The sequence below is a fragment of the Fukomys damarensis genome, unplaced genomic scaffold (genome assembly GCF_012274545.1).
Source record: "Fukomys damarensis isolate Sample0158 unplaced genomic scaffold, DMR_v1.0_HiC HiC_scaffold_15, whole genome shotgun sequence".
Lineage (NCBI taxonomy): Eukaryota > Metazoa > Chordata > Mammalia > Rodentia > Bathyergidae > Fukomys > Fukomys damarensis.
In genome coordinates, this window is record NW_022900927.1 from 13,868,450 (window position 1) to 13,886,934 (window position 18,485).

General features: G+C 36.1%; 1 protein-coding gene across 3 annotated transcripts in view; it reads right to left on the reverse strand.

Annotated features, from left to right (window-relative positions):
• Lrrk2 (leucine rich repeat kinase 2) overlaps positions 1-18,485 on the reverse strand; it is a 139,795-nt gene that overhangs the window by 61,609 nt on the left and 59,701 nt on the right. For all 3 annotated transcript variants that reach the window (XM_010615430.1, XM_010615431.1, XM_010615429.1), the window contains 5 exons: positions 16,620-16,870; positions 16,201-16,349; positions 12,668-12,761; positions 2,629-2,815; positions 1,337-1,518 (listed from right to left, as the gene is read on the reverse strand). In XM_010615430.1, coding sequence (XP_010613732.1) covers positions 1,337-1,518; positions 2,629-2,815; positions 12,668-12,761; positions 16,201-16,349; positions 16,620-16,870 — 863 coding nt within the window. The remainder of the gene's footprint in view (positions 1-1,336; positions 1,519-2,628; positions 2,816-12,667; positions 12,762-16,200; positions 16,350-16,619; positions 16,871-18,485) is intronic.

Genomic DNA, 18,485 nt, shown 5'->3' on the forward strand with positions numbered 1-18,485 from the left:
ATGAATGTAACTGTACTGTCTACCTAGAATGTACCAATAAATTAAATTTAAATTTAAAAAAAATAATTCCCCATTCTTTGAAAAAAGTCATTCTTTAAAAAGAAAATGATGCAGTTTGTAAACCACTCCAGGTTTTCTGTATTTTCACAAAATGTTAATCACATTTAAAAATATTTAGTTATACCATGGCTTGATAATGTGATACAGTACATTGAAAACTAGTTCTAGTAAACATTTAGTAGGAATTGAACCAATTCTAATATAAGTATATTTTCCAGTTTCAGGAGTGAAAATTGTGGGGGAAAAATGTGTAGGATAATGGGCAGTCATGTGGGCACAGAGGGCCATTTCTGTTAAGTCAAGTTTGGGAGTTCAGAAAATCAAATCTTCATAAAAGAGACAAAAGTGAAATATAAATTTAATAGAATTTAAGCAGAAGACAATTTGGTAAGTATTATTGATGATCATGTATTAAGTACTGCTCATAAGACAGGTTCTTTGTTATGTGCCAGGAATCACAGGAAGTGTTGGGTGTCAAGGAAAGAACACAGCCCTAGTTCCTCAGGTGGATGTTATAGTCAAATTACAGGGGTATTGAGAAGTGTTCATGGACTGAGGCCTGTACTAAAAATAGAGTAACTTTGTGGGAGTAAAGTATTTGGGGAGTAAGTAATGATAGATCTAATATGCTAAAAGACAACAATAGCATGGGTAAAATCCACTATCGAAGATATTCTTAAGGTATTGGACTGGGGATTTGGCTTGGTCGTTCCACTGTCTGCCTCGCAATCACAAGGTCCCAAGTTCAATCCCTGGCACCAAAAAAAAAAAAAAAATGATATTCTTAAGATGTAAAGACAAAAAATAGTGATATCTGGGAAGGTTTGGGGGGTTCAAAAATGATCAAGGTGAGTAGTTATTCATCTTCAGAGGCAAAATCAAAATTAGTAATTACATTTCAGGCCAGTAACTAAAATGTTTTCAGTTGTAACAGGCATGTTATGCAGTGTGACAAGCCTACTGTACTTCTTTAGATTGTATAATTAATAACCAAAGACTACATATGTAGTAATACCTTCTGTCATCTAGTGTCCACTTATGCTGAAAAGAAAGATATGCAGATGTTGTTCTCTCCACATTAGTTTGACTACAACTAGTCAAAGGTGTAGTGGCACCTGCAAACCCATTCGTTGAAAGATAGGCACATGGTACAGTATTAATGTTAAATAGTATTATTCATTTTTCTAGAAGTTGTAACTATAAGTCCATCAAAATCACAGACGGAAACAATCGGAAATAAATTTAATAAAAAGACATGGAAATAGAAGTATCTGACCTGATTATGTCTTTGGCTTTACACCCTATGTGTTTAAAATCAAAGTTAAGACGCAGCTCATCCAAAGGAAGATCCCATATTTTGCTTAGTTTCCCCATTTCATTGGGAAAGGATCTCAGTTCCACGTTGTAACTAACATCAAGAGAGGTCAGATTTTCAAGACAGCCAATCTCAGGAGGAATCTTAATGAAATAAAAAAGAGCAAAACCTGTTGATGGGAAGGAAAAATGTATACTGCCAGCAAACAAGACAGTAAGAAACAGGAAGAGCGTTTGCCATCAGCAAAATACACAACCTTTCAACAGTTTGAAAGATTTCCAAAGGCCTGCCATATGTTTTCAATATACACACTTAAAACAAGAAAAATATACATTTGAAGAATTTCCAACCCCAAACATTCTATGTGAAATTTATAGCTTAAGAAAATAAAAACAAATCTCCCTTTGTAATACACTTTATCTCTTCACAATTCTGAAAGTAAAGAAGCATTTAATAGTTATCCAAGTCAACAATTTATACTTTCATTCTGTTCTCTCATCCTGCCTATGTTGTTTAGTAAACTACAAGGGTCTAATTAATTACAAAATTACATGCAACTTAATGTTCTTATGATACAACTAAATGTTTATACTTTAGGTAGCAGTATAAGTGGCAAATGTGGCTTTTCTATTTCAAATTTTAAGCCATCTGATTAGTTTTACCACAAAAAAATATTTATTTGCTGGCACACAGAAAAAAAACCCTCACATGATCAGACTTAAGTTTTTGTGCTTCTATGGGAAATAGGCTTAAACTTGACAGAAAAAATAGGTTTTGAGATATGTGGATAGTCAGTTTCAAATTTATAACCAAAGGAATGATTCAAAGCAAAGGAAGCTAATTTATTTGGGTCAGGGGTAGCATAGCAGAAAAACGCAGAAAATTTAAGAATCTAGGAAAAAAAGTCAAAGGAAAAGCATATGGGCTCAGTGAATTTGAGAAATGGAGCATAGTTGACAGTCTCTTAGTAGAGCAGAGATACAGGGACACTATGACAAACGTATACCCTTATATATATTCGTAATTAGATATACATATGTTTTCATATAAATTTTCAAAAATACGGCACAGTTATTTCTTTCAGAAAGTAAACAATATTACTGTAGCCACTTACTACAATGTAAGAATGGATCTTATTCAAAAAGAAACAATAGCAAATAATAAATTTTACAGTGGTAATTTGCAATAGTGCAAATTATGAAGCATATTTGTTAGGTGGCAAGAACTTTATATAAATGAAGATGGCTTCTCACCTCTTTCAATTTATTATGAGAAAGATGCAGTTTCTCCACTCTAGACCACGTGCATGCTTTTTCACTCAAGTCCAAGATGCTGATCTGATTGTAGCTAAATAAGAGCTCTCTCAAGTTCAGAGACTTCCAGTTTGCAGGACCTGGCAGATGGTCAATATCATTGCTGCTCATATCTAAAGACCGTAGGCTAAAAACAACAAAACATCAACATGCAAACAATCTGAGTGTTTTCAAAATACATATAAGACACCATCAAAAATCATTTTACCTGAGTAAGAATAAGACGTAACTTCAGGACTAACATTATTTGCATATAAGTATGCATGTAAGTTTGTGTATATCTAGAAGTTTATTTGGGTTAGGAAAAAAGTATATTCCATTGCAAGGGTGACTTAAATGAATAAGGGCCATTAAAACAAAATTGATGCTACTGTATAGTAGGATGTGTACAGGTAACAAAACTGTACATTTTGGAAAAGGGTAGGAAAAAGATTTTGACTATTTTCACCAGAAGACAATGAGCACTGAGGAGATAGATATATTTACTTTCATTGAACATTACATAATCTATACATGTATCAAAGCATCACATAATATCCCATAAATATACACAATTTATATGTATCAGTTAAAGATCTCTTTAAAAGAAAGAAAAAACTGGGACCCATTTTCCTATTTCAGTGCATTACAACATCAATCTCAGAAGAAGGAAAAGGCCTAGTATTTTACAAATGTTTACAGTGCATTAAACATTATAATTCACAAATATAAAAATGGGCATTAAAATTCCTGCCTTCTATATAAGATTTACAAATATGTAGCACCAACTTGTCTTTTCAATACAATGATGTTCACTCATTACTGAGAGGATTCTGCAAAGGATGGGTTCCACAGGTAATTACTATAGTACATGGGCACACCTTCACCACTTGTCTCAGGGTGACAGTCAGACAGCATTGAACATGTTGCCTGGCATCTAACAGGCCCTCACTGCAAACTGATTTGCCTTCCTGCAGGAGGGCTACATAAGGTTTTCAGGAAACAGCAGGAAAAAAAGTCACACATGAGTGTACACATATAGAAACAACAGACACTTACTATGGTATATTTGGAATGCAAAAGGTTGCCTGGATTTCTACAACTACATACTGACCCTTTCACCCAGCATATTTAAAGCTTAATGAATTGATTCTAAGTGCACAAAGGACACTGTTGGCTAGACAAAAGTTCAGGTCTGCACAGCAACATCTGTGCTCTACTGTAAAATGTTTCTTGCTTTCCCTAATTTATCTTATGCAAATGCATGGAACACCTGAAAAGGAATTTGACAATATTAGAGATAAGACGTGTCTGTCTAAAAAGCAACTCAAAAAGCTAAGGATCAACTAGATTTTCCCAAAGTAGCACCTCTTTAGCTTGCCAGTATCAAGCCAGCTAACAGTATGCTCATTTTTAAAACAAAAACAATTAAAGTAATGCATACAATTGCTGAAAATATGCCTGACAATGGTGTCAAAGGTATGGTGCAATTAGAGACTCTGTAATATTTTTAGTTCTCATGAGGAAAAGCTCCCTTCCTTATGGCATGTTATCTCCTAGTCAGCATCATAAATATTTGGCTTTCAAACACGTTTTCAGGAATATATTATATTTAAAATATAAGAGTACATATGTTCAGTACACGCCTATATGTAAAGGGAGAGTGTCAAATTGAGCCAACCAGTGTTAAAAGAACTGACTGGGGGGAAGATGCTCATCTCTGATGAGATTAAAAACAGAAGATAATCGCAGTAACAATTTTATAGTATTTTCAGAAAGATTACAGAGATGATCCCCTGTTGAACAGTTAGAAGCACATGTGATGTAGGAACCAGCCAGGCTTAAAGAGCAGAGACACAAAGATAATTTGGAAGAGGAGGTACAGGGGACTTTTGCCTCTCCTGGACAAAAAGCCAAGAACTGACAGAGCTCCTCACTTTTATTAGATTTGCACAAAGACAAAGCTAGCAAGCGTGCGATCCAGGGTTCAGGAAAAGTTTATCAGTGTTCTCATGATCTGTAGGCTGCATTCACATGCGTATATTCTTCAATAAGACTTCAGCTGGAGATGTTTCTCTCCTTGACACTGGCTGATACTGGCATGCTAGTGAACAACCCAGTCTGAGGACAGCATGCTATCCCCTCCCAGTATCTCAAAGACAGTTCAATCAGGTCTCTGCCTTGCAGGCCTGGTTTCCCACAATCTGACACATTCTATAGGTAGGTGTGAGTTAACTGTTTTGTTTGTCTGGACTTCTATGCTTAGAATATAATTATCATTTGCCTGTATATCTATATATATATTTGCACATTGCTATGGCTTGTGTCCAGACGTCCCCTCAAAGACCCAGGTACTCATCAGTGAGGCTTTTCATTAAGTGGCTGGATCCAGAGTGTGTGGTGTTGCCATCAAGGGTGTGTGGTGTGGGTATCAAGGATTCAATGCTAAGATTAAGGGTGTGTGAGCTACCTGCCCTAAGGGTGGATAGCATGGAAATGATATAAGGGACAGAGAATCGTCGCTTGTCAGTTGCTTTTGCTCTCTTCTGCCTGCCATGAGTTATTTCTCCTCTGTGATGTCCCTCTGCCATGCCACACTGCCTTGGAGGCAGCCAATTATGGACTGAAACCTCTACAAACTGTGAGCTAAATAAACCTTTCCTCCTTTAACTTTGCATGTCAGGTATTTTGGCCCAGCAACAACAAAAGGTAACTATGACACACATGTATATTTGTAAATTCGATTTAAAATGTATGACGCAAGTAGAATAGTATTTACAATGGCAACACACTTGAGATCTAATTAATGTCTGAAGTTTTGGTTAAAAAGAAGCTCTTGACCCTGCCCCCTCAGTGCAGAGAAGTCCCCCCACACAGCCAGCCACTGATCTGAGCTCCAGATGTTGGAGCAGAAGTGATCAAGAAAAAGGGGGCCTCTCTGAGGCTCCTAGATGAAAATTGAAGTCCAAGGGAAAAGTGAAGAAAATCTCTGCAATAAAGGCATACCAAGCCATCATAGTTGATAAGTTGGTGTGATCGCCACCTCCCATTGGATCCTGGACTATCTTCAAAGGAAGGGCAACTGGAACCTGCTGCACAAACCTGCAGAGTTCAACCCAGCAGGAGGAAAGAGAGGCACACCAAGCCATCATAGTTGATAAGTTGGTGTGATCACCACCTCCCATTGGAACCTGGACTATCTTCAAAGGAAGAGCAGCTGGAACCTGCAGTAGAACCCTCCAGAGTTCAACCCAGCAGGAGGTGAGAGAGCTCAACTTGAGCCTTGCCACCAGAAATCAGCCTCAACCTCAGGAGACAGCGGCTGGCTTGCTGAGACAAATTAACCTAGATCTGCACACTCCTGCCCATACTTGCCATTGTGTCAACAGAGGCATACCCTGAAGGAGGACCTCTATTTCTACTTGTGTTTTTTATTCTCAAATTAATATTTTTATCTTATCTTTAATCATTTTCAACAATTGTCTTTTTCTTTTCTCAAATTTTTTCCTTTTTTAATCTTTTTAACTTCTTTTCTTTCTCTCTCTCATGATTTGCCACCTTGATCTTCATTTCTCTCCCTTTTTCCTATCCTAATTTGAATTTATTTTCTTCTTTTCCTTTTCTCCTCTTTTTTCTTATCTCAATTGCCATTAGTCTTAAAAGAAAGTGAATACAGTTTCTGGCCTGCCTATTGCTATTTGGCTATGTTTCTATTGCTATATTTTGCTATCTTTTGCAATATATTGCTATATTTCTGTTCTTCTGTTTGTTCTTTTGTCCTGTGTTCTCCTCTTCTCTTCAACAACTTCCTAGAGTTTGTGTGATCTTTCTGTGCCCTCTTGCTTCACTTCTAACCTTTCCCTACCTATCTATCCCTCCCTCCCCAAATCCTCCCAAGTCCCCATCCTGAAGGGTAAAGTTCCTATATTGAAGAATTTATTAACTATAAACATTTTGGGCTGGTCCTCAATTTTGATTTAATTCACATGGTTAAAAGTGATAAATTAGTAACTACCACAAATTATCATTTTCTAAGATGTGCTTAATGCTACTGTGTTGCTGATTGTATCACTTGGGCAAAGTGTTGTGATTGATCAAATCAGTTGTCCTTCCTGGTATTATGAAAATAAGAGTGTCTCAGAGTAATTAGAAACTCAATACCTAAAGACCAGCTATATCTGGAAGATGGAAGTATTAATCCAGGAATTAAACCAAGAATAGTACCAACAACAAAAACAGAAATGAGAAGACATTTAAGTAAGGCACAAACACAGACTTCCAGCTTTCCAAAGGCAAATTCTGGAGGAAACAAGGTAGAAAAGTCTGATGGTCAACCATCTGGACACACTGAACTGACAGCACAGGAAGTAACAAAACATACTGATGAGGTTCTAGAAAAACTAAAAACAGAAGTAATTTCCCAGTAACCACAAAGATAGTAAGCAGGATGAAAGACAAGATTAGAGACTTCAGAACAGAAAGTTTTTAAAAAACAGATGAGCTTAGGACCATGATGAAAAGCATAAATGCCCAGCACAGGAGAGAAATGGAAACCATGAAAACAAAATACAGAAAAGAAATGGAATCCATGAAACAGATTCAGATAGATTTCCAGGAGATTGAAAACTTTACTGAAAGTATTCCTAACAGAATGAGGCAATGTGAAGATGGAATATCATATATAGAAGCTAGGATTGTGGTCAGTGACCATGAAAGAGAGGTCTCTTAAAAAATAGTAAGGGACCATGAGAAATAGAACAGTTCCTAGATGATGCAAAGAAGAATAATATAAGATGGACAGGAATCCATAAAAAAGCAGGAGAAAGTACAACTGACACAAACTGTTCACAGTATTAATGACAGAAACCTTCCCAAACAGAAGGAAAGAATTTCACATACAGATAAGTGAGGCATAAAATCTAAACTCCAACATAAAATAAGCAAGATCCCAAAACCCAACAAAAGAACAAAATACTACAAGCAGTCAGAGAAAAGAAACAAATCACATGCAAAGGGCTGCCCATCAGAATCACGGCAGAAGTTTCAACACAAACCCTCAAGTCAAGGAGAGCCTGTAGTGAAGTATTTCAAGCCCTAAAAGAAAACAACCTCCAACCTAGACAAATGTATCCTACAAAACTATCTTTCAAAATTGATGGGGAAATAAGATACTCCCATGACTGAGAACACCTGAGAAATTTCATGAATACAAAACCAGCACTCCAAACAATTCTAAACAATATCCTGGAAAAAGACAATGAAGGTCACAATTCCATAAGGCCCAAAAGAGCAAATCCACAAAGCAAGACAAGAAATTAAAAGAAGGGGGAAAATTAAAAAATAAAAGAGCTGCCAATAGGAAAATAACATGACAATGATAAGTCAATACTTATCAGTCATAACCATCAATGTTAATGACCTCAATTCACTAATAAAAAGAAATAGACTGGCAAAATAGATAAAGAAGAAAAATCCAACAATATGCTGTATACAAGAAACCCACTTAATTCACAAAGAAATTTGTAGACTGAAAGTAAAAGGATGAAAAACAGCTCTCCATGCAACAGGAGCCCAGAAAAAAGTGGGGGTAGCTATCTTATTTGCAGATAAAGTAGATTCCAAACCAAAACTAATTAAGAGAGACAAAGAAGGCCACTACAGCCTTCTAAAAGGAACAATCCAAGAGGAAGAGACGATAATCATAAATATATATGCACCAAATTCTAATGCCCCCAACTTTACAAAACAAACATTAAGGGACATGAAAACCCAAATAAGCACTAATACAATTGTAGTGGGGGACCTCAATACACCACTCTCACAGATAGACAAATCATCCAGAACAAAAAAAAAAAAAAAAAAAAAACAAACAAAAACAAAACAAAATGGCAGAACTGAAGCAAGCCTTTGAACAAATGGACTTAATAGATTTCTACAGAATGTCTCACCCCACAAAATCAGAATATACTCATAGAACAAGTTTCAGAAAATGCAAAGGAACTAAAGTTATCTCCTGTATATTATCAGACTATAGTGCCATTAAACTGGAGATCAATAGCATAAGAAACCACAAGAACTTCACAAACACATGGAAATTGAGTAACACCTTCCTGAACAAACAATGGATCACAGTGGAAATTAAAGAAGAAATTAAACAATTTCTGCAATTAAATGATAATGCCAATATAACATACAGTAATCTATGGGACATAATGAAAGCAATTTTACTAGGGAAATACATAGCAGTAAATGCCCATACTAGGAAAACAGTGTGAGTTCAAGTAAACAACCTAAGGCTGAATTTTAAGCTCTGAGAAAAAGAAGAACAAGACAAACCCAAAGCTCATAAAAGGAAAGAAATTATAAAGATCAGAGCAGAATTCAATGCAATGGAGACTAAGAGAACAATACAAAAAAAAATCAATGAATCAGAGTTGGTTTTTCAAAAGAAGAAATAAAATTAATAAACCCTTAGCCAACCTTTAAAAAAAGGAAAGAAAAGGCTCAAATTTATGCAATTAGAATGGAAAAAGGTGGAGTCACAACAGATCCCGCAGAAATCCATAGGGTTGTCAATATCCACTTTGGGAAACTGTTCTCTAATAAAATGGAAAACATAGAAAAAATGGACATATTCCTAATACATACAAATTACAAAAGTTGAATGAAGAAGATATAAAAAGTCTCAACACCCTAATTACATTCAGTGAAACTGAAAATGTAATTAAAACATTACCAACAAAGAAAAGCCCAGGTCCTGATGGCTTCACTGCTGAAATCTACAAGACATTTAGAGAAGAACTACTGCCACTACTCTTTAAACTCTTCAATGAAATTGAAAGGGAAACAATACTTCCAACTTCATTCTTGGTAGCAAGAGTTACTCTGATTCCAAAATCAGGGAAAGACCCAACCAAAAAAGAGAACGAAGGACATACTCCCTAATGAACATAGATGCAAAAGTCCTCAATAAGATACTGGCAAACAGAATACACAGGGTCATCAAGAAGATCATACACCCTGACCAAGTTGGATTTACCCCAGGAATGCAAGGATGGTTTGACATATGTAAATCAAAAAATGTGCCAGGCATGGTGGTGCATGCCTGTAATCCCAGTACTCAGGAGGCTGAGGCAGGAGGATCACTGCAAGTTCAAGACCAGCCTAGGCTACACAGTGAGTTCCAAAGCAGTCTGAACTACATAGTGAGACCCTGTCTCAAAAAAATAAACAAACAAAAATGTAATACACTATATTAACAAAGTCAAGGACAGAAACCATATGATCATCTCAATAAATGCAGCAAATGAATTTGACAAAATTCAACATGCATTCATGATAAAAACTCTGCAGAAAAATGGAATAGATGGTCTTTATTTCAACCTGATATAGGCTATCTATGAAAAACCAACAGCCAACATCATGTTAAATGGTCAAAAATGGAAAACCTTCACACTAAAATCAGGAAGAAGACAAGGATGTCCATTATTACCACACTTGTGTAATATAGATCTGGAAACATTAGCCACAGCAATTAGACAAGACAAAGAAATAAAAGGAAGATAGGAAAGGAAGAAGTTAAACTGTCATTATTTGCTGCTGCTGATACTCTTCATAGAAGACCCAAAACCTCTGCCAAAAGACTTCTAGACTCAATTAACAGATTCAGTACAGTAGCAGGATACTAGGTCAACACTCAAAAGTCAATAGCCTTTTGGTACACAAATAACAGACTCACTGAGAGAGAAATTAGGGAAACATTTCTTTCACAATAGCATCCAAAAAAATGACATATCTAGGAATCAATCTAACAAAGGAGACAAAAAGATCTCTACACTGAAAACTACATCACTCTGAAAAAAGAGATTGAAGAGGACATAAGAAAATGGAAAGATATTCCTTCCTCCTGGGTAGGAAGAACCAACACAGTGAAACTGACCATACTTCCAAAACTGCTATACAGATTTAATGAAATCCTAACAGTATATTTCACAGAACTAGAGAAAACAATCCAAAATTACTTTGGAACCAGAAGAGATCTAGAATAACAAAAGTTATTCTAGGCAACAGAGACGTGATGGGGGTACAACAATAACCAACTTGAAACTATACTACAAAGCCATGTTTATAAAAACAACATGGTACTGGCAAAGACCCAGACCCGAGGATCAGTGGAATATATTACAAAATGTAGACAACTCCAGACATACTCAGCTACCTTGTCTTTAACAAAGGAAACATCCATCCTCACTGGAGAAAAGACAGCCTCTTCAATAAATGGTGTTGGAAAAAATGGATTTCAACCTGTCAAAGATTAAAACTAGCCCCTTATCTTTCACCATGCACTAAACTAAAATCCAAGTGGATGAGATTTAAGTATTAAAACAGAAACACTAAACTTGCTGGAAGATAAGCAGAACTCTCAAAGACATTGGCACAGGAAAAGACTTTATGAACAAATCCACAGTAGCACAGGAACTAGCACAAAGAATCAACAACTGGAATCTCATCCTATTAAAAAGCTTCTGCAGTGCAAGAGAAACCAACAGAGCTAAGAGACAACCTATAATGTGTGAAAAAAATGTTACCAGTTGTTCCTCAGATGAAGTCTATCATCTAGAATAAATAAAAAATAAATTTAAAAAACAGACCCCTCAAATATAAAGATCCTATTAAAAAACAGGCATTTGAAATGCACAGACATTTCTCAGACAAAGATGTAAGAACAGCAAGTAAATATATGCAAAAATATTCAACATCACTGGTCATTCGAAAGATGCAGATGAAAACAACACAGAGATTCCACCTCACCCCACAAAGCATGGCTGCTATCAAGAAATCAACCAATAACAAATGATGGCAGGGTTGTGGGGAGAAAGGAACCCTGTTCCATTGTTGGTGGGAGTGCAGACTGGTGCAACCACTGTGGAAAGCAGTATGGAGATAACTCAACTAACTAGGATTACAGGCCCCATTTGACCCAGCTATCCCTCTGCTGAGTATCTTTCCAAAAAAATTAAAAGAATCCTACCACAGCAACATAGGTATGCCCATATAGTGGCACAATAGCTAAAATCACAGCCCAGTTGCCCATCAACTGGAGACTGGATAAACAGGTGGCTTTTCTATAAAATCTGGTACTACTCAGACATAAAGAATGAGAAACTAGAGACATTTATAGCTAAATGGATGCACATTGAGGCCATACTCTTAAGTGAAATAAATAGGACACACATGTAAATACCAAATAGTTTCTCTGATGTGAAAAACTAAAAGCATAAATAAGGTTTAAATGCTATAATTGATAATGTGAAATAGAATAAAAAGGTCAAAGGAGTAGGGTAAGTATGAAGGGGAGGGGAAAAGAAATAAGAGAAAAAATATTTTAAAAAATGGAAACAAAGTTTTTGTAAGTAGATAAGGGGTGAAGAGCGTAAGAGGAGGACAGGGGTTTGGGGAAAAAATAAGAACAAAGATACATCATGTAAAGGTACAGGAGCCCAATGATGAATGTGACTGTACTGTTTACCTAAAAAGCACCAATAAACTCAATGGAAAAAAAAGAGGCTCTCATTTTCAACAAAATTAACCAAAAATTCTCCCAAATCTGAAATCATGTAAATTGTTCTGATCTTCCCCCAAAATGTCACTCAAACATAATTTGAATATGATTTCAAAACTAATAGTATTTTTGCAACATAACCTATGAGAAAAATTGAAATTTTAAAAATGACAGCCAGTGTAGTCTTATTTCATTAGAATAAGGCAGCAATTAATTACACAGCCTTAAGTTTTTTTTCTACACTTGTATAGTCCAACAAATTAATATAAATTTTGAACTTTATTCTTTAGTCTTGTGAAAACAAAACATTTATACATCTAAAAAAATTGAACTAAGTAGATTTAGAAATGAATTACACTTATATGCCTAAATCAAAACCATATCTGTAACTGTTCTATGCATCATGTGGTTTTAAATTTTAAATAACAATAAACTTACTGTGGTAGATTTAAAATTGCATCTGGAATACACGTAAATTTGTTTTGAGACAATTTTAGGCTTGTTATAGAAGAAGGCAAGAAAGGCATAGCAGCTAAAAGAAAATAAAAGTGCGTTAAAAATTTTAATCATTTTTAACTAGATTCCTATTAAATTCAATAAGAACAGCTACCAATGACATGTCTCTTGATCTAATTTTCATTTTCGTACTGATAGTATAAAAAAATCTATAAAATAATGTAAAATCCTTAAAACTTCCACTAAATGAAACCATACACCATACTCATCACAATTTCTCACTTAAACAACTGAATTTGAAACTGTAAGGTTATCAGATGACATAGTATAGATTAATTCAAATTACTCATAAGTAATTATAACAAAACACCTCTTAATACTTTAGCAATACACAATACAGTAAAAAGATGGATATTATTTATAGTATTATCTCATAAAGAGTGTTTTATGGAATTGTACCGGATGTAATCTAACAAAGGTATTCTTTGATCACGTGCTCTTATGAGACTGGGAAAAATTAAGTGAAATATCTCAGAATTCTCAATATCCTGATATCGTCTGTGAATTCTCAGGAGAGAAATACATTATGCGGTACTTTCAGTAATAAAATTCTGTAGAACATAATTTGGAGAACTGAGCAAGCCAGACGGCTCATCTTCTCATCTGGAAAACACTGCAGTTAGACCAGATGAGCTCTGATTCTCTCATCTAGATCTGCTTTATGCCTATAAATCTATAGTTCTGTGAAAAATGGCTTGGGATATTACTTTATAGCTCCAAGGTTAGACTATAGGTAAATTTTTCTAGAGAATCTCAAAAAAATCAAAATCTTCTAGGACACTGCAAGAAAGAAGCTGTCACTGACAAGCAGAAAGACAGACACATGCTTTGCCTTACTTACTTCCAAGATACATTTATGACAAAATAAATGAATAGAAATGATTCTCTGCCCAAGAATTAAGACTCCTGTGGTTCAGATGCTACATAAAAAAGTCATAATACCAAAAAATTTGAAACTTCATTTCGCATATAGGACTTGGGGCTGGGGAAGTAGTGGGGACCTAATGTCTTCGCACTGAGCTACAACTTCAACCCTTCTTAGATTTTTTATTTTGAGACCATGTCTCTCTCACTAAGTTTTAAGTTGCCCAGCCTGGGCTCAAACTTTCAATCCTCCTGCCTCTGCCTCCCAGGGTGCCAGAACTACAAGTGGGCGCCACCATGCCCAGCTTCACATGGGATTATATTTAATGGATAAGTAATCCCACTCAGATGTCCTCCATTGGGCATCCTTGGAAATATAAGTCCACTTCTCAAGCTATTAAGGCTGTACAGTACTGTTGCAGTTTGGATATTAATGTCCTCCAAAGGCCAACTTTGGAAGTTTGTTCCCCAGCTTGGAGCACTATGTAGAGATGATGGATCCTTTAGTAGATGAGTCCTGGTGGAAAGAAGTTAGATCCATGAGGGCATGACGTTAAGGAGATCTTATGATCTTAGCCCCTTCCTGTCTGTACCTTTCATCTCCCAGCCATCATAAGGTGAGCAGCTACCACCACTGCATGCTACTCCCCCTTTAACATGCTACTCTGCCACAGTCCAAAGCAAAAGCACATCTGAGCATGCACCATAATTCCTGAGACTATGAGACCAAATAAATGTTTCCTCTTTATAAATTGATAACCTCAGGTATTTTGCTACAATAAGGAAAAGCTGACTAGCATAACTGCAAAAAAGTTTTGAATTGAGGTCTGTCCAAGATTTTATAACTAGTTAATTAACTGCCCACCCTAGAACACATCACATAAAAATGTCAGTGCTTCAACTTCATCAGTTACTATCCTATGTGATTGTTGTGACATTACATATTGACCTTAACCAAGTCTGAGTCCTCAGACAACCTTCTCCCCAAACTCACCTTAAATATTACAGATACAGAAACATCACGTAACTCTAAAGTCTGAATCAGACCTCCATAAGGTTTTCTCACAGGATCCTGAAAGTTTTTCACAATATTCAGCCCAATATTCAGTTACCTTAATTTGTGCCACCATTATTTAATGTCTGTCTTCAGCATTTAACCATAGGCTCCTTAAAGACAGATATTAGACTTGCTTTGTTTACTACCAGTGAAAAACTCTATTCCCAGTTTCAGACTCAAGTTAAGAAAGAACACAGTGAACATTCAGGAGAGTCCCAGAAAATAAGGGAGAAAAAAGAAAGAAAATACTACACAAGTTAATATGGTTTTTATCTTTGTTACTTTCTGAGAGTTCTAACAATTAAAATATTTTAAATAGGTACTCAAGATCTATGTTGCTATTGATTGTAAGAATTATTTTTTACTGATCCAGGTACAGAATAACCATAAGAGATGCAAGGGGCACGTCATCTTTATTAAGATAAATTATGGGGGAGTTCCTGTTTATTGCCATAAATGCATCTGCCCCATACTATTAGATTGCTATGACTAACCAGCAATGAACATAATTCCCTGTGCTGACAGGCCAAGAGAAAAAAAGTTGGGTAGCCCAACTTTTAACAAAAATGATGATCATCTTATATGTCAGGCAAACAGGGATATTTTCATAGCTTACAATGCTGAGGGAATACATATTCAATTTACTAATTTGAAAATTGCTAAGCAATGAATTTTATTTTCAAAACCAATAATAACAGTAGCTGCAATTACAATCCAAAAAAAAATTGCTAAAGAAACGTTAATATGACACTCAGTATAAAGACACTTCACCCAACTCAGGCAGCCATGTACGTTTTTAATTTAAAGCATTCAAAGGAACCACCGTGTAATTACTACTTGTAGACCAAGCAACTGCTATTTTAGCCTATGACAATAGCAAAGTGCTAATTATTTTTAAATATGGGCATGTTTTAGAGACTTTGCAGAGTAGCTTTAGGTTTATAGACAAATTGGGTAAAGAGCACAGAGGTCCCCTTTATACTGTCGTCCACCCTTGCCCTACCACATTCCATACATTGTGCCCCGGTGTTAAAAACGTGTTCGAATCAAGGAGTCAGTGCTGACACATCATTATCGCCCACAGACTACAAGATTCGTTCCTGTGTTGTACACTTTATGGATCTTGACACATGTGCAACAGCATGTGCCCACCATGCAGGACCACACAGGGCAGTTTCAATGCTGTGAGAATGCTCTGTGTTCCACGTCTCCATCTTGCCCTGCTCCCTCACCCTTGACCACTGCCGATCTTTCTACTGTCCTCATCGCAGTGTCTTTGCCACAGCAAATAGCATAGAGTGTGGCCTTTTCACACCAGTTTCTCTCACTTCAATATGTAGAAGTATTTAAGTTTCTCTCAGTCTTTCAATAGCTCGACAGCTCATTTCTTTTTGTTGTCAACCTGCTGACCTTATTTTTGAAACTCCAACATAGTACTCAAACTAAAACATCTTCTTTCGACTCCCATCTGACTTTGTATGACTGGCTAGGAGACACAAAAGGCCTAGCAAAGAGGTCGGTACAAGACACTTACCAAGATAATTCATTTTGGCACTGAAACTCTCCACTTTTGGACAAGCCTCAAGAAAGTTCTCTGGTAGGGATGAAATGTGGTTTTTACTAAGGTTTAAAATCTTCAGTTCCTCCAGGCTCAAGGGAGAATATATCCCTGATATTTTATTGCTAGTCATAACAAAACAAAAATAAGAATTAAATGACATTAAATTCGTATGCTTTGAAGAAATCAAAATAATTCATGCTCAAACACATCCAAGCCAGCTTATTAACTTTAAAATTAGTTGTGAAAATTGGTTATTTGATAAAATTGCAATATTAACTGCCTCTGTCTTCTGTTACATTTTTGTTTGAAGGTCATTACCATAGGAAGTATTTGCCAACTCCAGGAAATTCAGTGTCGGGCAACCACGCTGCTTTCACAAATCCCACTCTCACCCTTCTAAAATGAGCTGCTCCAACTTCTCTACCACATCCGAGAGGTTCTCAGGGACAGAAGAGAGCTGATTATACGACAGGTTCAACTGCTTCAGGGTGGAACACCTCACCGAGGCATCTAAAACTATGGAGGGTCCGATGTTGTTCCGAGAGACATCAAGATTGGAGATACAGTTCATTTTCAACAAGTAAGAAGGAAATGATGCAAATTTGTTACTGTGCAAATCCAAGTGTGTCAAACACCTCAGAGTCTGAAAAGACAATATTTCAAAAGTCTAAAATGGAACATCTAAGAAACTTTAGCCAATACATCTGCTTTCTACATCTCGGATAACTGGAACCATCAAGAAATGTTTTGTTGGGCCAGGGATTTGGCTCAGTGATTCCACTACCTGCCTCACAAGTGTAAGGGCCCAAGTTTGATCCCTGGTACCAACAACAGAAGAAAAAAAAAATTGTTAAACTGAAAACCCAGGCCACAGCAGAATTCCAGTATACTCACTACCCAATCACCTCAGGTGTAGCATAAAGAAAACCAAAAAATACAACAGGCAAATGGTGAAAATCATTGTGTGAAAATAGGGTGAGTAGCCTAACTCAGCTCTTTCGTAAATTAGTTCTGTAAAGAGCATAATGAAAGCAAAATGTGCTTCAGTGAATATTTGAATTAATGCTTTGATGAAAAACAGCACAGTAATGATTTCGTGAATAAACAATATAATCTTGAGAATACAGTTTTTAAAATACTACCATCTAGAAATTAGTATATATTTTATCGCTTCTCGGCCTTTTGGCTAAGATCAAGTGTAGAAATTAGTATATATTTTAACACACATAAGACTTAACCATGCAAGTAGTCACCTATACAGTATTGCATATTTCATTTTAGAATGTCCCATTTTCAAGGACTTTGTATTTCTATCTCTAGCTTCTCTTTGTAAGAAATTTCTAATCTTACAATAGCAAATGTATTTACATATTATGTCAATTTTGAAAATCCTTGATATATTTGCTGTCAAAAGGCTGAAACGCTAGAAATAATTACATCTTTATGCTCCTTACATATCACTTCTTTATACATCACTATGTTTATCCTCACGAGGAATCCTGTATAAGTACCACACACTAACCGCTCATACACCTGGAGCTCCTCTCACAAGGAATTCTAGAGGTTGAAGTGATTATCAAACTCTAATGACTGCCTCAGTCCTTTCAAACTTCTGTTTTTTTTCCTTTCAAACTTCTTGCCTTTGTTTTTGATCCTACCACTTTATTCAGAAGGAAAGATCTCTTTTTTATTTTAATTACTTATTCCCCACATTGAATCAGGAAATCTTGTTTTTAAAAAAATGCACCTGAAATACATCATGCAGTAGTGAGACATTGTCATCCGATGATTTTAAAGTTGTTGTTTTTGTTTTAAAGAGAAAGGCCAGGTGTGGTGGTGCATGGAATTTCAGCCCTCAGAAGGCTAAGGCAGGAGGATCCCAGTGTGTTTGAGGCTAGCCCGGGCTACATAATGAGTTCAAAGCCAGTCTGAACCCTGTCTCCAAAAAAGAGACAGCAAGAAGGATCTGAGAAGATCCAGCCCCTGGATCCCTAACATATGTCATTAAGCTGAGACCTGGATGACTTGAAGGACTGCTGGACAGAGAGGTAGAGGAAAGGAGGACATAGTTTAGATATAGGGGTGGGCATGTGAGGGTCACTCTTTTTCCTTCTTTCTCTCGCGACAGATAAATAAACTTCAGGAAGAAGTATTTAAATATACTTAAAACCCATGCAGTTTCGTTATAAAAACATTTCAAAAGTATAAAAGAAATGCATTTGCAGTAAGAGTAGTTTATTTTTCAAGTAGGGATAATC